Here is a 21827-nt window from a genome sequence, read left to right as displayed (position 1 = left end):
TATGCCATAGATGGATACCACGTCTCGAGAGGGCAAGGTGTCAAGGCTATTGCGAAAGCCCTAAGCCTGGCTGTTCGTACCGCTTTCCCCAATTGGAGCCCACGTGGACAGGGAGCCAGTGTCCAGATATGGAAAATTCTCCAATGCGCAACATGCCAGGCGAAAGGGCACAACAAGCAAGAGTGTGTAGATTTTCTGCTAAGGCAGCCCTAGAAGAGTTTGACGTTGGCAAGTTGATGTATAGCTTAATAAAATATTTGTGGCACAGCTGCGACAAGCAAAGAAACAAGAGAAGACAGGATATGGCGCCAGACATTCAACTGTAGTCGGGTACAACTTTAGAAGGCAGGAGAGGCCCCGCCCAGATATCTGAAGCGCAGCTGCCATGGTTGCCTCCATGACTAAAGAGATAGTCCCGCTCTTTGTTAGGCATGTTCTCTGTCGGCCGACAGAATGAGTGAGACTCATTAATGAAAGCCTGGCACATTTGGTTGCTACATCATACTCTTGACAACTGTACTCATCACTGCAATGCGAGTGTCTTGGTAGCTTAGCAGGCAAAGTGTCACACTGCCAAGTTTGAGGAAACTAGTTTGATTGCTGGTGATGGCGGCTGCATTTCGGTGGGGGCAGAGTTCAAGAGCAGCAGTGTATTATCGTGAGCAGTATGAGTACAAAAGATTTCAAAGAGGCTAGGCCTTTCTCATATATGGGTCATTTCTGAATTACTGAAGGGGATTTGGCATCAGAGGATCGAACAACATATTGATACCGATCTGTATATAGAGTTTTTGTTGCACTGCATGGTGTGCCTTATGAAAAAAAAAACTTTTGAGGCCAGTCACGTCTGCATAGCCATACCCGAACAAAGCGTTACTAATCGCAATAGATGAGAAAACAATGCGATTGCAATTTAGCGAAGTCACAAAAATTCAGTCACAAGTCATAAAAAATATGGGACAAAGACAGTCACGTGCGGGCCACTACAAGGTCTGCGGGCCGCAGCCCACGTGTTTGAAACCCATGGTTTAGAGGAACCATGGCGCCTTTTCCACATTGTTTCCATCAGCTGCCGCTATGAATCGCCCAACAGCGGGTTCAAGGCTATTTGCCACGCGCTCATGTGGCAAATAGCGTGTTTCCTGTCACAGTGCTCACGATAGTCTATTAATATAGTGCTTATGTTTAATTTAGGTGAATGTTAAAGAACCCCAAAGAATTGATCCAGGCTACCCCAACAGTATGCGTTATAATCATTATTGCGGCTTTTGCACGTAAAGTCTCAGAACATATCTTGCTTTGCTAGGCTCACATTTACCCAATAAAGACTTCATTTATACTTTACCGTAGTAAAATGCTTAGCTTGGCGCGTTGGTTCATATAGTCTAGAATAGATTTGAGTGCAAAAGGATGAGACACAAGAAGACAAGACGACAAAACGAGCGCCCACTACCAACTCATTTAGTCATCTTGTCTTCTTGTGTCTCTTCCCTATGTGCTCACATCTATTCTAGACTATACTTTACCGGTTTGGCTGCTGCATTGTTCACAGTCGCAACCTCATGACGATATAAAATTTTCGTGAAACTACAATCTAGCTGGCACTCCCCATATGACTTGTGATTATCTGAACACACTGGCACTCCCCTATGACTGTGATTATCTGAACACACCTTACTCTGTTCTCAAAACAAATAAGTGTGCACCAAGTTGCCCGGCAATTTGAATGACTGATTTTGATGCTTACACACATGTAGCCTTCTACGAGAACACGAAGATATGTAAAACATTAAAATTAACTACACAGTCCTCACAAAATATGTGCTTATCTGTCATCTGCTCTCACAAATGCCTGCACTAACCACCTGCACATTTAGGCACGTGCAAGAACAAAGGAGTTGTGATTCTCTAGTGTGCGAACCGTTCGGGTCTGAACACAAAACCACACACTTTGTTTAGTCATGAATATCTTGCGGTTCAAACTAACATCCCCGTAACAAAAATGAAGGACACCCAAAATTCCCATTAAAAACACCTCCTACGGGTCGTGTCCAGACCTATCAGCACATGTCCAGACCTATCACCTCATTAAAAGATGTACCCGAAGAAGTGCACAAGTAACTTTTCAGGCAGACAGTAAGTGTGAGAAGCAGATAAATTCATGTGATAAGCAGATAAATTGAGCTTTTATAGTTTGACACACAGGAACACGTGACTGATTGCTTGCATGGTTCACTTCGTAACACAAACACACTGCACGATGCACAACACATAAAACAATTAGCACCTAGAACCGCTCCAACACTGCAGATACACATCTAAGGACACCATTGTTCGCTCGAACGCTACACGGTCACCACAGAGCACAACAAACGGCAAAACAGCTCAGACGCAATAGAACACGTACGACGGCGATGAAGAGGCAATGAAAATTGTAGCTACTGAGTGCATCATCACTCTCGCCCTTGCAGTTCGCTGCGAACACAGGACACACACAAATGGCATGTGCTGGATGCAGTGAGTGAACACTTTTCATGTTTGTGTACGATGAGCATGTGCCATATGCAATTTACACCTGCATGGAATTACCTGCAAAGCGAACGATGGCATGAAACACACGCAATCGACAGCACCCAACATCACTTCACATATTTTCATTGGCAATCGCACACATTGATTAGATCTGGAAGCTAGCCCCACCTTGTTACCTTTCAATGAATATTTCGACGGATGCTGATTAACACTGGTACTAATCACAATAACATCCAAATAAACTCCTTTTATGCAGCTGGCGACTAGGCCACTGCTCCCACTTCGTCACTTCATGCAGGTGTCATGTTTACATCGAACAGACATGAAGACGTCAAATTGTCACTGCCTTTCTTTCAGCCAACCAGTGACAGATACGTGTAACAGCACTAACGAAATAGCTCACGTGAATGTTTTGCTGGTACGAGTCGTTTTAAGACACATTATGCAGCACCAGCTGCAGACAGAATTGGTGATCAAAGAGTACCTAAAGGAGCGTCTAGGCAGACTAATTGGGTAATACGTGTCAATTTTGTTTGCATTAAAATGAAGGATCATGGAAAATAGGTATGCCACAAACGATAGAATGAACGAAGGCAGATCTGCAAAGTAGTGGAAAGCTTTGATTTGGGCGACTGCTAGCTTTTGTAACATGACCGCAGCTAGCCTGTGAGGGCAAACTGTCAGCAAAGTTTCGAGCACGTTAGGGTGCCAGTTGTACGTCATCGGATTCTACATCGAACTCACAATTTTCGTTACAGTATTGCTTTACCGCTCTTACATGCATAGGGCTTTTGATTATAAAATGGAAATTTGTAGATAACTAAAGCATTTCTCCTCCACATGACCATCAGTAAACAGTCTCTGTGGTTGGACACCAGCAAGAAGTCGCTCGCATCACGACTTGCTTTATCTGAAATTTTGTTTGCATAATTTCCACATGATAGAAATGAAGGCTACCTGAAGTTGTCATTCATGACTCAGCATTCTCGGGCATATCTAACGCAGCACTCTATGAAAGCAGAATGTTCAAAGTGCACAAAGAACTTTAAACAAACTATACGCGAGCTAAACAGCAAATTCAAGTTTGATGGAGCTTCTGTATCGAGATGGCTGATACACAAGAAAACTGCACTGGCAGCGCACATGTACGGCACACTTCAGAGCACACACACGCCGCAAAGAACACTTTTACGTCTAGCACCGCTGCAGCAAATCGCAGGCTCATACCTCGACTTGTATCTTGTGAGCAGACTTCGTCAACTGAGGACACGATCGAGCGCTTCGGACGCGACGCGACGCGCTCACCACAGCGCATCGCAAGCGGCAAAGCAGCGCACTCGTAGCAGAACATGTGCAATGACGGCAATAAAAATTATCGCTATTGAGTGTTTCATCACTCCGTACTTCACACAGGACTGGCCGTTCACCCAAAGCACCAGCATGCACGCAATACACGTACGCATTTCGCGGGAATGAACCCCGAACACGGAGCACATACAAATCGCATACGCTGTTTGCGGCGATCGAACACTTTTGACGTTCTTGTACGATGAGCATGTGACACACAGATTACGCCTCCATATGATGACATTCTAGTTCCCAAAGCAAAGCGAACAACGGCACGAAAGACACGAAATCAGTGGCCTCCCATCCTCGCGTAAACATAAGCACACTCCGTCGGTTTCCGTCGGCGATCGCAGGCACAGAGGAGGGCAGGAAGGTAGCTACCTTTCGGCTTGCTACCTTTCGATGAATATCTCCGTGGATGACGATTAACTTTAGCACTAATCACAATGACACCCAAATGAACTTTGTTTACGCGGCTGCTAGGCCTCGGTTCTCGCTTCGTCGCTTCACCCGGGCGCCATGTTTCTCGACGAGCAGGCAGTGAAGACGTCATAGGTCACCGTTTTTTTTTTCTGCCAATCAGCGACCGAGAAAGCGAGCGGGACCGGAGAGTTTGGCCGGTACGAAAAACGGCCGCCGCCTCCGCACTGCGCGAGAGGCGGAACGGAACACGAAAAACGGAACGGAAACGGACGTGCGGTGGCAGCGCGGTGAGGCATTTAAGCATTCTAGCATCCACTCAAAGAAACGTAGACAAGCACATCCACTGGTTCCTGGGCATGAAGGCCTCAACGTTCAACCAGAGGTCCCCAATGGTAATGAGCTGGCCCATAACCTCACGCGATGGGACAGTCGCTCTGCTATTTGAGACGTTTCTTTTTTAACTTGTTTCGCAAGTGACCGCAGAAGGTACCGGGTCGGGACCTGCTCTTCCAGGGATGCACACCTCACTGCAAGAAATTGCCTGCCGCCCAAGCAGATGAACAATGTTCCCATGCGACCTACAAAGGCGTGTCGCCGAAGCGGCCTTATCCTTTACAGCGTAGTTGTTACGCTTTTCGTTAGGCCGTGCATAGTGAAAATAAACTATCATCATCATGAACCGCCTCTCTACCCTGTATGGCAACTCGCGTCGCCTAGCACCTAGCACAGGTGCGCCCTGCGCGTGCAATGCAATAAGTTACGCATGATCGAAGCTAATTAAACCAAGACTAATTTAAGTCAAAATAAGTCTAGTTAACCTATATTGAGCACGGCCAAGTTGAGCTTAGTTTAGCCTAGTTGAGCCAATTTAAGCGTGGCCAAGCCTAGTTATGTTAAAGGGGTCATGAACCACTTTTCCAAGTAATGATCTAATGGCCTCAGTATCGGAGTGTACTGCCTCCCGAATCGATTGCCGCAAAAATTTCTCGAATCCGTCAAGAATCAGCGGAGTTACGGGGGTTTGGCGCATGCTCCCAGCGCTTTCTCTCTTTTCTCGTGCCGACGAGCGCACTGGAAGCTAGACAGGGAGGGACGGCATGGGGGAAAGAAGTTACGCCAGCGCGCGTCATGAAACGCGATCGCTCTCCCGCTGTGATTCGCTTGCGCGAGTGCGGCTACCGTGTACTGAGGAGTGCGGCGCCGGCAAGTGACGGCACCCCGCGGCAAGAAGCGCATCTGATCCGAACGCCGCTCTCGATTTACGTCGGCTATCGGCCAATAAGCGTGCTATGTCTCTGCGACGTACAGCGGATAGACGCCCCGCCCACCGACGAGAGTGAGAACCGGCCTCTGTTTGAAAAGAGGGTGCCTGGGGAAACGGCAACTTCGCGCTCCGCTTGTGGCCATTACGCGGCGCGCACGACTGTAATATTTGGCAGAGCAGTTCATAGCCGTGTCAGCTTTCCGCAGGATGTGTTTTTTCAATCAGCCCAAGGGGTGCTTTATGACCCCTTTAAGCGTAACTAAAAATGATTAATTAAGCCTAATGACTAAGCTAATACAGATTAAGATGAGCTTGCCTAGTCAGGTCGAGATTTTTTTTTTTTTTCGAAATTCAATTTTCGTTCAGAACACCAAGGAATGACGTGTGCTCTGTCGCCCTGAAAAAATGCGCATGAAATGAAAACTCGTGGAGATGCTTTGCGGAAGCAGTGTATTGTGACAGAGCAACGTGTGCACAGGTTGAAGTAGAACGCTTCTTATTCCCTGCTACGTCAGAAGAGGGAAGACTTCAAAACTTTCTCATTTGGTCAGCAGAATCAAGCGCTCCCCAAAGTTTCGGACCAGGAAGCTTACTAAGCCGCCAGCTGCATCAATACCACCTCTGCGTGGTAGAAAACGAGGTGAATGGATCAATGGCTAAAGAAGCAGTGTATTCCTACACGTAGAGTGAAGATGAAGGCTCCAATTTGCCAGAGCGGTTCTTCATAATGCACTTTGAATTTAGTGCTTTAAAGGACAACTCCGGCGATTTTTTGGCCACGTCAAAGTAAAGGTGCTTTTATGTTCCTGAGACGCTCCTGTTACGGGCCCGATAGCAGAAATACTCGCCAAATTGGAGAATAATATTAAATAAGCAAAAAAGCGCAACACCAAAACCGAAACCCAACCGAGTGTACTGCCTACGTATGACGTAGAAGTTGTTATGAACGAACAGGAAGTCGTGCAAGACATGCCGGTCACGCCGGCGCGGAGTATGAAAACTGTGACAGCCGGGACGAGCAGGCGCACAGTGGAGAGGTGAGCACGCCGCGCATCAGCTGTAATGTCTACGACTGACAATGCCGCGTCTGATACTGACAGTGTCTCGGAGCTGTCGGACAGCTGTCATTCAGTCATATGACGCAGTTGATTCTTCATTCTTGTTTGACCCGCCGCCACGACGGCCAGTCGCCGAACGTCAAGCCATGGGGTTGCAATATCGCGACGAGGGATAAGTGTTCGCTGTGGATAATTAGCCCTGTTTTGTTATTTACATGGGGAATCATGATGCTGTTACACAGGTGCACTTGTGGCGAATGTCGGCCGGCGCACAGAGACGAAAATGTGTGTTGCCGCCAGATCCCGGCTGTTCGGGGCCTACTGAATGGATTGGATAGCAACTGCATCACGCACCACACGCTTTTCCCACTCCTTTGCTTGGTCGGCGATTTATTAGAAATAAACAGGCGGCAACTGGAGTTCTACAACCCCACTTATCTCGAGCAGGCCGACAGGAATAGGTGAGTAATTAGAATTATTGGGTTGGATATACGGCACGATAATACGACACCGTAACAAGGCGTGCTGCCGGCTTCTGGGCTACCACACTGCCGAGCGCCGACACATGTTGCTGCCATACGTACACTTCCGAGCCAGATTTCATTCTAACCGGCTCCACTCGATCGCGACCGCAAGATTTCGGTGAGCTCAGTCATCTCGATCCGGCTAGTTCGACCGTGTGGCAGTCCTTGTTTTCGACTGTGCCCGGTAATTCCAGTAAAGGTACAGCTTCACTACGATCGAGACGTTTTGAGTGACACCGCAGCGAGTTGTACAATAACACCACACACTCGTACGCATCCCTCTAGCATCGTTTGTGCACGATATCGGCACTTTCCTAGACAATCTGCTACGATTTGATATGTACTACAGTGTTCTATATGTACAGAGACGTTCAAAATGTTCTTTCACGTACCTCCGCTTTCCTTTTGATGGCTTTTCCTCGTGCTGCTGGCTGCCGGATCACCCCTTTGAACACTGTCGGCACGGCGTCCGCCTTCAAGCGCCTATAAAAGTGTTGCTGAGACAACCCAAAAGCTTCCATCAAGTGAACGCTATCCTTATAGGACTCCGGCGAGAAATGATCGGAACACACGCGTGCCCATTTGCTCGGTAACCAGTTGTCCCGCCTGATCGCACTGATCCACTTCTCACGGAGAGCACTGTCACTTGTAAAGTTGTGATAGCAAATTCTCTGCGTTTTTGCTGAGTGGTTTGTGCAACCCACAGCGCAACACCAATTACCACCCATCGCATGACCCTCCACAGGGAACAGAAAATCGCACGCCAAACCAGCGAAGCGCCGGCCAAACCAACGCTAGGAGCCTTGTGGCCAGCACAGCAGACGCTCGCTGTAGCGGCTGAAGTTAGCGGTGCCCTCGTCTGCGTCACTTCCGCCGCCTTCCCAAGATTGACGTCACAGACGCTATGTTGCCAATAATTGTGGGAAGCCAGGAGGGCATTTGCAGACAATCTTTAAAATTCATTTGCAAACAATCTGCGCATGTCTCAAGCCTGTAATTTGGCATAAATGACGGAAACGTGCAAAGGAACGTACCCAGCGAATTTCATTGAGATCCACCGACCTCGAAAAATCACCGGAGTTGGCCTTTAAGCTCTAAATTCGAGGGAATCAAGGAGACGGGGTTAGTAGCGGGTGGATGTGCTGGACAAAACAAAAACAGTACTGTGCTTTGCATGCTTCTTTGGTGGCTCCGGAATGAGGCTCCATCAGGAGTATCAGAAGTTTTCATTGTGTTTCCAGTCACAGGGCACAGCTAGCTTTCTACCCCCACAAAGAGTACTTGGCCGCACTGAGAGAGAAATACACGAAGAGATCCTGAATCCGCAAACATACCAAATATTTTTATTGCGATAGCAATTATATGGACAGTCTCGGCTGGATTTTGCCGTCGTCATGCACCGTATATGTATAAGTGTATATATATATATATATATATATATATATATAAAATCCCCAAAGAAAAATAATTCAGAAAAATGCTTCCGAAGCGCGGAATCAAACCAGGGACCTCTTGCTCCGCAGCGAGTGGCGCTAACCACTACGCCACGAAACGCAGATCCTCCACGTAGCTAACGGCGAGCGTTATATACACGCCCTTTACCACTGGACGGACTCAGAGACGGCAGGTGCATAAAAGCGTTTCTTGATTACCAGCGAGATGGCGCTAGGAGCGCGACGGGCGCATTTAGATTTAGATAGAAAATGAGCCACCTTAATCGCGCTTAGGTAGCTTCGCAACACTACATTGTGTGTGTTTAGATACATATACTGCTGCTGCTGACATGTGTGCCAATACTTTAAACGATTGCTTGTGTATTTGGAATGCAGAGCTTACGAAAAAATTAAGTAAGGCTTTAGACTTTGTCCTTTCCGCCGTAAGGAAGAGGATTGGTTTTCAACATAGCAGAGTCTACGTCTGCCTCTAGCGCATAACACATGCACAGGCCGTCAGCTTACATGAAAAACATGCTTCCTTAATAAACATTTAGGCAACAACAGCAATAAAAGCTGCCCAAGCTTCAAAAAGAAAAGAAAAAGAGAAAGCTCACTAGCGTGCACTTATTTCCGGACGTATCCGCGCACCGCAAGCGCTTTGTGTAGCGCGTTTCGCATGCTGTCGAGCTGCGGCAGGATTCGCAATGGCGGCCGTCGTAGCAGACGACGCGCCTGTCCTCACCCTCAGCGGAGCGCGCGGGCAGCAAGGCACCCTAGACGGGCGGATTTAAAAGTTGTCGGCGAGCTCGGTCGCTTCTTCTTAAATTTGCGCAGGGAGAACCTTGCCCTTCCGCTGTCTGCTCGCGCGGTTTTCTCGTGGTGAGGGGAAGAGGCATGTTTCGAGCTTTCACCGTGATGTCCGCGCTGATGTTACGGAGCGTACGAAGGTCATTCGAGCTCAAGGGACGCCGCTAAGCGAACAAGCAGAAGATGAGCGCGAACTATCAAGTGTCACAGCTCGACACTTGAAGCATGCTAGTTTCCTTCGCTGCTTCGGCTGCCTTTGCAACAGGAGTGCTGTTCAAACTGAGAGTATCCATTGGCGAGCCTCACTTCTTATAGCATTAGTTTCTTGCTATCGCATTCATTGCTTCGCCCTTGCGGCGAAACTGTGACTTTTTTTTTTTTAAATCACAGCACTGTGCCATGATTTGGGAAAATCGGGTCACAGGGCCGTGATTTTACAAGCTCACGCACTGAGCTTGGAAAACATTGTGATGTGCATAACGGGTACAGCAGTGATGAAGTCAATATCCAGCTTGCCGTTCAAGATAACAGAAAAGAAGTTCTACATTTAAAAAAACGCAGCTGGTAAGAGTCCTCAAATTACAGCAGAACCCCACTATAACGTTTCTGTATCAAATGTCATGCCAGTCCTAAAGAAGGGACAGTCCATCGCACAAGCACCCAGGCAACGTGCACTGTACACCCACCAAATCAACGAAATGAAACAGAGGTGTGACCAGCCTTCTAGTGGAGCATTTAGGAAACTGACAATGAAGAGCTTGCTAATTTCGTGAATGTCTTCAGGCGTGCCCAAGAAAATGATCCTGCGGAAGAATTCGAAGAGAGCTGCTTGTGCTGCGAAGAAGACTCACCTGCTCTTCGTGTATAGTTCTAGTGCTCTTGAAGCCCCTATTGCCTATGTTTAATTACTTTTCCACCAAAACTCCATCGTACCATTCTTGAAAGTCCATTTAATAACGTTTTCGAATTCGTAGGAGAGCAACAGCCCTTTCAGACTTTTTTGCAACCATGAACATTTCAAGCCGCGGCTTGCATCCCAAGAGCTATCAGGGTCATATGGATATGAAAGAGCAAGCATGCAGTGATACGGCAAGAGAATGAGACCGCAAGTGTAGTGCGGATAAAGAAGTTGTATGAGAACTTTGGCAACCCGCCAGGAAATATCGACGTGATTTTTGACGGAACCTGGCTTATGTGCGGCCGCATTTCGCACGTCGCTGTTGGCTGCATCATCGAGATGTGCAGTGGGCTTTTCGTGGACCACATAGTGCTGTCAAACTTTTTGCTTAGGCTGTTCACATGGTCCTAAGCCCAGTAAGCAGAGGTATGCAGCTTGGCATGCAAAACAAGCACCTGATTGCTAAAAAAAACATAGACTGCCATAGACTACCAGTGCAAGCTGCACTATGCATTTTTCAGATTGCTTCAGAAGCACAGGCTGCGATACACAACAATGCTGCCAGACGGGGACAGAACTTTGCATGCTTTGACAGAAGAATCTGTGTATGGATTTGTCAAAATGGAGAAGAAAGACTGCATAAATCATGTCCACAAGCGCATGGGGCCATGCCTTGCGTGCTCTTGCTGACAGAAACCCCAAGGCGAACCACTCGGCGGAAAAGGGCGTCTCACGCCAGGACAAAATCAAGAAAATAACAAATTACAAAGGTCGTGGCCTCCGGTGCCATAAGAACGATGTGCCAGGCATGCAAGGCATGAAGAGGGGAGCTAAGGCTACACTTCGGCACATGTCCTCAAGTGATGATGCAAGACTGATAGTTGGGCTAGTTGGTGATACATTATGGGCGGTAACAGCGCACACACTCACGGGACGGATAGAAGGGAACACAAACAAGCGCTGACTCTCAATTGAGGTTTATTGCAACAAACAAATAATTTGAACACTTGCGATACACATATAGAACATGCGCAGAGGCGCCAGCGAGGGACCTTGTCTACGTCATTAACAGACTTAAGGCTGCGAGTGACTGCGCAGGCACGACAAAAATGGTTGTCAAACAAACATGCCACTGATTAATATTTCTTCTTTTTCATGCAATGATACCGATGTTTGACTAACGCAGGACTCCCCTTCTTTTTTGATATAGTAGGCTTCTACCAGTTCTCTTGTCATCTGATCACTATGTTTGAAGAGCACTGTCGTTTCATTGTACAAAGGCGTACACCCACACGTGTTGCAGTGCGAAGGCAGATTCGCGTACGTGCAGGACTTGAAGGATCCGGAGTGTTCTTTTAATCATGTATAGAGACAGCGCCCCGTCTGCCCGATATACGCTTTTTTACATGTTAAGGGAATTCTGTACACTACCCCTAGTGCACAGGGTATTGAAGCGTCCCTGTGTTTCACACCGCACTTATTTTGGCTAGAGCTTTTTCTGTCAAGTTTTTTGTTCACCATCGGGCACAAATTTCCTAATTTGTTTCCTGCTGAGAATAGTACCTGTACGTCGTACCTTGATGCCACATTTTTTAGTCCGTGGGCTAATCTATGCTTGTAGGGCATGGTAGCACATTTCTTTGACCTCTCTTGTTTTTCAACGCTTTTTTCTCCCTTCTTGATCTGACGTATCAGACCTTCGCAAACAGAAGTGATGACAGGTGTCGGGAAGCCGGGTGCCTGAAGGCGACACACCTGTTCAGAGAAGCTTTGTTCCACTTGGTGCCTGCACGATTTCTGAATCGCCGCCCCGAGGGTAGACGTAGCGATGCCCTTCTTCACTATTTTTGAATGACCAGATTTGTAACTAAGCAATGGCTTAACTGATCTAGGGTTATACGCCCAACAAGGGTGATGGTTGGCGAAAGTTATCTTTATGTCTAGGAACTGTAAGACATGCTGTGAAGGCATTTCGCTCGTGAATTTTAGCCCCATCCCCGTTTCTTGAAAAACGTGCAGGGCCTTTTCAACACTCATGAGCTCTTCATTTTTGGACACAACTATTAGGTAATCGTCCACGTAACGGGCGACACGAACCACATTCCCCTCCAACTTCTTTTCTAGTTGGGAATCAACTTTCCCGAGAAAAATGTCGCTGAGAACTGGTGCCACCCTAGACCCAATAAAGACCCCCGCTTTTTGGACCATCGTTTTCCCTTCCCAAACAATGAAGGTTGATTGCAAATAGAACATCAATAATTCTAGAAACGTGTCCACCTTCAAACCGCATTCGTTTTGGAACTTTTGCTCGTCGTTATCCTCTGTGAGTTCTGCGTGGAACCGAGGCTCAGCGCGGTGGAAAAGGTAGCCTTAGCAAGGAATGTTTCTAAGCATGTTACGGACGATGAGAAGACTAGGTGTGTGTCTGAATGTGCAGATGTTATTATGCGTAGTCAAAAAGAGACACAGAAGAAAAGTATACGGTTACTACCTCTTGCCGAATCCTTGAAAGAAAGAAATTTAAAGTTGTTAACCGCGGATAAGGAAGGGTTTTTTGTACTGATGAATGAGGGACAGTTTTCTGAAAAAGCGTCTGTAGCCCTAATGAAAAACTTCCGGGTGGTAAAAGGAGACCCAAAAAAAGTTAAGGAAAGCGCAAAGAACCTCCTGCAGGAAATGAACCTGGAACGTTTGTCTAGGAGCGTAGCAAAAGTTCAGGGGTTACATCTGGAACCTTTCTTTACGATAAAAACACATAAACCGGAGCAGCCTTTTCGCACTATAGTTTCAGAAAGAGGCACGTGGCAATTGAATGTTTCAGCCTTTTTGCAGAAGCAACTACAAAAACTAAAAGTGCAGGATCCATTCCTAATAAAGAATTCGCACGTAATCGTTGATGAATTACGTTGTGCAAAGTTAGATGGATGCACGGCATTCAGTGTAGACGTAGTAGATCTATATTATTCCCTTCCACAGCGAGAGTTAATGAAGTGTGTCAAGGAATGTATCACAGAGGATAACGACGAGCAAAAGTTCCAAAACGAATGCGGTTTGAAGGTGGACACGTTTCTAGAGTTATTGATGTTCTATTTGCAATCAACCTTCATTGTTTGGGAAGGGAAAACGATGGTCCAAAAAGCGGGGGTCTGTATTGGGTCTAGGGTGGCACCAGTTCTCAGCGACATTTTTCTCGGGAAAGTTGATTCCCAACTAGAAAAGAAGTTGGAGGGGAATGTGGTTCGTGTCGCCCGTTACGTGGACGATTACCTAATAGTTGTGTCCAAAAATGAAGAGCTCATGAGTGTTGAAAAGGCCTGCACGTTTTTCAAGAAACGGGGATGGGGCTAAAATCACGAGCGAAATGCCTTCACAGCATGTCTTACAGTTCCTAGACATAAAGATAACTTTCGCCAACCATCACCCTTGTTGGGCGTATAACCCTAGATCAGTTAAGCCATTGCTTAGTTACAAATCTGGTCATTCAAAAATAGTGAAGAAGGGCATCGCTACGTCTACCCTCGGGGCGGCGATTCAGAAATCGTGCAGGCACCAAGTGGAACAAAGCTTCTCTGAACAGGTGTGTCGCCTTCAGGCACCCGGCTTCCCGACACCTGTCATCACTTCTGTTTGCGAAGGTCTGATACGTCAGATCAAGAAGGGAGAAAAAAGTGTTGAAAAACAAGAGAGGTCAAAGAAATGTGCCACCATGCCCTACAAGCATAGATTAGCCCATGGACTAAAAAATGTGGCATCAAGGTACGACGTACAGGTACTATTCTCAGCAGGAAACAAATTAGGAAATTTGTGCCCGATGGTGAACAAAAAACTTGACAGAAAAAGCTCTAGCCAAAATAAGTGCGGTGTGAAACACAGGGACGCTTCAATACCCTGTGCACTAGGGGTAGTGTACAGAATTCCCTTAACATGTAAAAAAGCGTATATCGGGCAGACGGGGCGCTGTCTCTATACACGATTAAAAGAACACTCCGGATCCTTCAAGTCCTGTACGTATGCGTCGCACTGCAACACGTGTGGGTGTACGCCTTTGTACAATGAAACGACAGTGCTCTTCAAACATAGTGATCAGATGACAAGAGAACTGGTAGAAGCCTACTATATCAAAAAAGAAGGGGAGTCCTGCGTTAGTCAAACATCGGTATCATTGCATGAAAAAGAAGAAATATTAATCAGTGGCATGTTTGCTTGACAACCATTTTTGTCGCGCCTGCGCAGTCACTCGCAGCCTTAAAGGCCAACTCCGGCGATTTTTCTAGGTCGATGGATCTTAGTGAAATTCGCTGGGTACGTTCCTTTGCACGTTTCCGTCATTTATGCCAAATTACAGGCTTGAGACAAGCGCAGATTGTTTGCAAATGAATTTTAAAGATTGTCTGCAAACGCCCTCCTGGCTTCCCACAATTATTGGCAACATTGCATCTGTGACGACAGTGTTGGCAAGGCGGCGGAAGTGACGCAGCCGAGGGCACCGCTAACTTCGGCGCTTCGGCCGCTACAGCGAGCGTCTGCTGTGCACAAGGCGACAGACAGCGTTGGTTTGGCCGGCGCTTCGCTGGTCGTCCCGGCTGTCGCAGTTTTCATACTCCGCGCCGGCGTGACCGGTATGCCTTGCACGACTTCCGGTTCATTCGTAACAACGTCTACGTCATACGTAGACAGTACACTCGGTTGGGTTTCGGTTTCGGTGTTGCGCTTTTTTGCTTATTTAAAATTATTCTCCAATTTGCCGAGTATTTCTGCTATCGGGCCCGTAACAGGAGCGTCTCAGGAACATAAAAGCACCATTACTTTGACATGGCCAAAAAATCGCCGGAGTTGGCCTTTAAGTCTGTTAATGACGTAGACAAGGTCCCTCGCTGGCCCCTCTGCACATGTTCTATATGTGTATCGCAAGTGTTCAAATTATTTGTTTGTTGCAATAAACCTCAGTTGAGAGTCAGCGCTTGTTTGTGTTCCCTTCTATCCGTCCCGTGAGTGTGTGCGCTGTTACCACCCATAGTGATGATGCCTCGAAACATGACCTTTGCCCCGAAGGGGCAAAATCTTGGTGCGGTTACAACCGCGCTGTGGCAAAGGGCGAGAAACCTCCACCGCACAAAAACAGCCGGCCCGATTTCGTCTGTGACGCACTGGAGCCCGAATTCAAGAGGCTAAGAAGAAGCCCTCTTGGACTGGTGCAAGATAGCATGACGCAAAACGCCAATGAGAGCCTCCATTCAATCATCTGGGATCAAGTGCCCAAGGGGAAACATACCTCACTGCAGTGTTCAGAGAGGGCGGTTGCTGAAGCAATCAGCAGATTCAATCAAGGCCAAACAGTGCAGTAGCCGAGAAGATGGGTTATTGTCCGGGAAGCCATTTGGTACGACTAACATTGCAAAGGACTGCCGAAGGTTTTACATGTGCAACAAAGACTATGCAGACAGAAATGTCATGAAAAACAAGCCCGTGAAGAGGAAAAACCCAGCAATGAACACTGCCTACAGTGCCGGTCAGCTGTAAGGTGTACTTCAAGCCCATGTCATTGCGAGAATCCAAAAAATGTATTTCTTTTTTTTATTTTGTGACTCTGAATCTGGTGCGAAGTGCGAACGCGCGGATCACAAAGACTTGCCATTTTTATGTGTAGTGCACACCTATAAGCTGAAAAATGAATGTGAAGTGTTTGGTAGCAGCTTTTTCGCACGATTTTCTAGGACTATGCATGGTGATGTGGAAAATTTTTTATGGTTCTGCTTTTATTCTTGTAACATATATGACATGACCTTGTTGCTGAAGAGCAAAGCTACACAATGATGCTATTTATACAATTATGCTGCAATAGCACGCAAATTTATGGGAAGCAAACTTCAGATGCATTTTTCTCAGTTTCATGTTTTCCGTCATAACTAGAGAGCGGATTTTAGGCAAATGCCTATTATATTGTTCCTTGTGCTCCTATCGCTGCACTCTGATATATGAGCATGGAGCATGAATGAGAGGTTAAGAAGGGCTTCCATGGTGTTTTATAGTGCCTATAAACGCCTATTATTGGCGCTGGCGCCTATATGCCTATTTTCAAAATCTGGGTTTATATGACAACTATTTAGCCTTAAGTTTCGCTTTCGAGTGCAGTTTGAGACCGTAATTTATTTTACCGGGCATCATTCACTGTTCGGAACTCTATGGGGTTCAACCTAGTCCTCTAGTTCAGCCAACTTCCAGAAAATAACTGCTATAACAGCAGAGAAATGGGACGCGCCGGCCAGCATATGCCGCCACGGTGACATGGCGCGAGCGGTTGGCGAATATGAAACCGCAAAGAGAGCAAAGGAAGAAAACAAAAATGTGGTGTTCACACAGCTTTTGCTTTGTTTGTAATTTACTTTTTAAGGTGTTCACCGACACGGGAGAAATTGTCCCTACGTGATTCGACCCGGCCACTACGAGGCATCCTTCCATTCTGGTTTTTTAGCGGTCTGGCTATCTGCTCCTGTGCTGCACTTCTCAGCCATGCCGAAAAGAGACCCAGGAGTGTGTGGATTCGACAGTGGCCATTTGACTTATCGTGCTATAAAATAAAATGAAAGACCTTGGTCTGCGAACCGTGCGGACTACAAATGCATGACTACGTTCAGCTGTTGGCATTTTCGTGCCATCATAAACAGTAATATTTCTTGCTTTCCTGTTGCAGATACAGGTCGTGCACGTCTTTGTTTCGAAGTTATTTCCATTTATATAAAAAATTTATTGCGTCTATACTTAAGACATTGGAGGCCTAAAGCGTTGCTTTGTCTGCCTATTTCTGGCACCTAAAACGCGCTCTTTTAATGCCTAAAAATCCGGCCTATAGTCGTAACACATAGCCTAACGGAACATTTTCATATGTTGTCTTTTATACCCCCGTCACACGGGCACTTAAAAGTCATTAAAGCAAGCAGACCTCTTCCGAAAAGGAGTTCCTGACAGCAGACACACGGCAGAGACCAAACTCCTTTTCATAAGCGGTCTTTTTCGTAAATGGAGTTCGTCGATCTCTTTTGCGGCTCCGAATGAGTAGCCTCGAAACCAGTGGGCGCCAGCAATTTTCGAATGGTGGAAAAAAAAGAGCGAATCCTTATTTTTCTGTCACGAAGACTCTTCGTAAAAACAAATTTCATATCCCATAGAAGGTGTAATGAACCCTTTTAATGGTTATTTCCTTTTCTACTCTCGTGAACAGCTAGAACACGTCGGCCGCGTAGGGGGGCGATCTGTTCGTTCCGCTTGTTCATTCTCCTGGGGAAGAACAAGCGCGCTGATTGGCTGAAGCGGGAGATGCCACTCAAGGCCGGGGGGTGTCGCCATTTCTTTTTTTTGTTTGAGGTTTTCTTTTTTGGTGACGTCATGCCGGGTCATAATGAGAATTTCGTGTGCAACAACGAAACGCCGAGCGAGACCGTTCGCGCGGGGATCGCACACGCGCTCCGGCGCATAAAAGCGGCTTTGCACGCCGTAGATTGGATTGATACGGTGGCTTCGGCTGCCGCAACGGCGTAGTTTTTGAGAAAATGGCGCTCGCCGCAGGTGTTGTCGCAGCGTTGGTATGGTGGCTAGAATTGGGAGGTGACGCCAGCGCCCGCATATCCGCCGAGAGCGCGCGATCCTCTTCTTCAAGCGTCGCCGCGATGGCCACCGCGGCGCTGCTGTCGACATGGTGATGCGACCGCGCGGCTTGGAAGCTTGGAACGCGCGCTTTACGGCTCCATTTGCAGTTTCCCGCGTCGTCTGAGCAGTAGCGCTTTGGCTTCCACGTTGTTGTCTCGCTTATGGCAAAATATATTTACTTGCTGGCATATGAAAGCGTGAGTGCCGAGCTTAGCGGGACAGATGACCTCCAGTGCTACGAAAGCGAGGCAACGCCACTGCTTCGCTCCTGGCTGCACGAGCGGCTATGTGTCATCGAGGCAGCAGGGTGAGCGTGTCTCTCTTTTTTCGGTTCCCAAAGACCCTGCCCTCTTCGAAGCTTGGCGACGAGCCGTACCCCGTGCCGACAAGTCGTTGGACGCGAAGTCGGCGCTATGTGAACGTCATTTCGACGAACAGTTTATTGAGCGTTTTTACACGCACGTGATCAACGGCGAAACTGTACAGATTCCCCGAGGGAAACCGGTGCTGAAATTCGACGCGGTGCCAACCATATTCCCAAATGTTCCCGCCTATCTCTCAAAGAAAGTGCCGAAGAAAAGGATGTCGAGAACATCTACTTGCGGCCTGCCATCGAAAAGTCGGCGCCAGGAACCAAGTACGTCTGCTTGCGAGGAGGCAGGTGACAGCACAGAAAGCGATAGCCACCTAGTACGTGCTTTGAACGCGCCCGCAATTCCTGACGTTCGCAAGTGTGGTCTTCCCAGCGCTTACTGGGCTCGACATCTAATTGCTGGAGCCGACAACGTCACGGTGTTCACAGTTTGCGCACTAGATGGTGACAAGTTGACTTTCGACAAGTATGTGCTGATGTCATCAAATGAAAATAAACTTCAAGCGACAGTTTTTGTGCAAGCCACAAAAATTAAGACCCTTGACGTTACCAACATCGAAATGGCAGAAGAGTTGCTTCGTGACGTCGACTCTATGATTCCATGCAGAGGGTTTGGTAAAACTGGTGAATTTGGAGTAAATTCAAAGTATAAGGAGAAGACTTTTGGCGACAGAACCTTCAGCCCATCTTGCCGTGGGGTTGCTCCAGCGCCAGAAAAAGCCTGCCCACAGTGCAAGCACCTGAGGAGACTGCTCCAGAATCAAGAAACGTACAGGCGAAGAAAAGGCAAAAATGGGGCTCACTCCCAAAGGCTTTCATACAGGCTTAAGCTGCGAACAGCGCAAGCGAAAAGGAGTCGCCTGAGTGTCCTGCAGGCTAAATCACTCATGAAGCAAATGAAAGAAAAGAATGCACGGAATGATTCTGCAGCATTTGAAGAAGCGGTGAAAGCCCTACCCATGAAGCAACAGCAACAAGTCAAGGCGTGCTTTGCAGCGGCAAAGAGAAAATCCACGAAAGGAATGAAGTACGAAAGTGAATGGGCTCTAGAGTGCCTGATTATGTGCATGAAAAGCCCCCGCCTCTATGAGCACATACGCAAAAACAACATCATGGCGTTGCCATCTCGAACATCACTGCGTCGATATCTCAAGCGTTACAGGAGTGGGTTCGGCCTGAGCGAAAAAACGTTTGCTGCTGTAGCGGAAAAAACAAAATCTATGGACTTGTTCCAGCGCCATGGTGGACTGTTAATTGATGAGATTAAGCTATCCGAACACTTGAGCTTGGGACCCGATGCCACCATCGAAGGTTTTGTGGACCTTGGGAAGTTCACGCCAGAGAGTGAGCGCTCCGTAGCATGCGACCATGGCCTTGTAGTGTTGTTCGTGCCTTTTACAGGCACGTGGCACCAGATTATTGGTGTGTTCGCATCACGGAGCAATGTGAAGTCCGAGACGTTAGGAAAAATAATCCTCGAATCAGTGGTCATGTGCGAAAACGCCGGTCTGCACGTCGACTTTATCACCACTGATGGAGCTGCGTGGAACAGAAGTATGTGGCACTCATTCGGCATACACGGCACGAAAGAAAACACAGTCTGTAGAAGGCAACACCCTACAGACCCAGAACGTTTTCTGCACTTCATCTCGGACTTCCCACACCTTGTTAAATGTGTGAGGAATACTTTTGTTTGAACGGGCGTGAAACTGCCAGAAGGCCATGCCAGTGTTGACCCCATTGACTGCGCCCGGAAGCTTGATGAACAGCATGACACGACTCTCAAAGCCATGCCTCATATTAGCAAATCGGTCGTGCATCCCAATGGCTTTGAGAAAATGAGGGTAAATTTAGCAGTGCGGCTTTACAGTGATGAAGTCCTCAGAGGCCTTTTCTTGTACAATGCAATCATCGAAGAAAAGCATGGGAGCACGGCGGCGACTGTCAGCTTTGTGGAAAGAATGAGAAGGCTCATTGAGGCCATGACTTCAAGGTGCAGCTCAGGTGCACTTAAGCCTGGAGGGACGCAAGAGAAGTGCATTCAAAACTTCTTGGCTTACCTGGACGACTGGGAAACAGCTGCTGGCTCCGGAGGTTTCCTTAGCCGCAGTACAGCCGAGGGACTTCGTGTTACCTTGTCAAGCACGCTACACCTCCTCCGCTACCTGACGACGAAGTTGAACTTCAGTTATATGATGACATGCCGCTTGAGTCAGGACCCCCTAGAGAGGCTGTTTGGAATCGTCCGACAAATGTCTGGATGCAATGATCATCCGACTGCCTCCCAGTTCCTCATCTCGGTCAACACTTTGAGCTTCCAGAATTTGGCAAAGCCACCGAAAGGAAGCAATGTGTCCTCAGGACTGCTGAGAAGTCTGCTAGGAGCTGACAACGGAAAGGATCTCGCTCCTCAGAGGAAGTTAGATGAGCTTCTCGACGCAGGAAACCTCGCCGAAGCACATGAAGTACTCAGTGACTACGGCCACGGCACCGAGCATGCTGACATGGTCGTGCAAAGCAGCGATTCCAGACTCATATACTACATGGCTGGCTACGTGGCAAGAAAAAGCATTGCAAGCACCAAATGTGCAGAGTGCAGCCAGCAGCTCCTACAAGGCGAGAACGATTCATCTCCAGCTGCAGCATCCCTCACTGCTGCTGTTGACCGAGGAGGCCTGATGTACCCATCAGCCAAGCTCAACGCACTCGTGACCACTCTCGAGAACACTTTTACCCACTGCTTCAGTTTGAGAGAAGTCAAACCTGACAGCATCATGGACATGGTTTCCTTCTTGCAGTTAAGGAAGCTTACACTTGTTGGCTGCCCTGACCACTGTATGTCCCTCACGAACAAAATTATCAAGTTTTATGTGCTTTCTAGGCTCCACTTTCATGTCAAGGCCCAAAACAGCAAGCGAAACGCTAAACAGGAAAGAATAAAGTTGCTAAAGCTTAGACGCGTGCTCTGAGTTTGATATTGTACGTAACTCTAAGCTCGATTGATTTTTTTTTTACCTAGTGGAAAGTGATTGTATGTCTCTGATTACTTAGTGCCAAACGATGCACTGTCTGCGTGCAATGTTTCATTGTTTTTAACTACACACGAGCATATGTAAATGTGCGTATTTCTTTTTTCATTATTTTACCCTGTATTCCATGATGTGCAATAGCTCTTACTAACAACATGATGTGCAATAAATATTTACTATGTTTATTTTCCTCGTCCAGAAGTCCGGTAATATTTTATTTTTAAGTAAGCCGTCGCCTTGCACTACAGAACACTGCAGGGATACGCAAAAGAAAGCTTTTAGCTGCGCAGACTCAACGTCACAGAAGTCTTGCAGCGGCAACCAATCCCTTTTAATGCTTGAAATGGCGTTTTATCTGCCATCGTCACAGTCAGTTATCTAAATCATTACTTGCAACAGCATCTTTGAAAGGCCCGCGCGCTCAACGCGCGGCGCGCGTTGAGCGCGCGGGCATCACCATTCCGCCGACAGCGCCACCGCCGCGCTGCTCGA

General features: G+C 47.4%; 1 protein-coding gene across 1 annotated transcript; it reads left to right on the top strand.

Annotated features, from left to right (window-relative positions):
• The first annotated feature begins 19061 nt into the window (after nucleotides 1-19061).
• Nucleotides 19062-21519, top strand: LOC125757615 (uncharacterized). The gene has a single exon (XM_049413233.1). The coding sequence runs from the start codon at nucleotides 20097-20099 to the stop codon at nucleotides 21273-21275; it is 1179 nt and encodes a 392-aa protein (XP_049269190.1). The 5' UTR covers nucleotides 19062-20096; the 3' UTR covers nucleotides 21276-21519.
• The last annotated feature ends 308 nt before the right edge of the window (nucleotides 21520-21827 follow it).

The sequence above is a fragment of the Rhipicephalus sanguineus genome, chromosome 3 (assembly GCF_013339695.2).
Source record: "Rhipicephalus sanguineus isolate Rsan-2018 chromosome 3, BIME_Rsan_1.4, whole genome shotgun sequence".
In the NCBI taxonomy this organism is placed as follows: Eukaryota; Metazoa; Arthropoda; class Arachnida; order Ixodida; family Ixodidae; genus Rhipicephalus; species Rhipicephalus sanguineus.
Note: the sequence above shows the minus strand (reverse complement) of the source record. Positions and strands in the feature narration are given on the sequence as shown.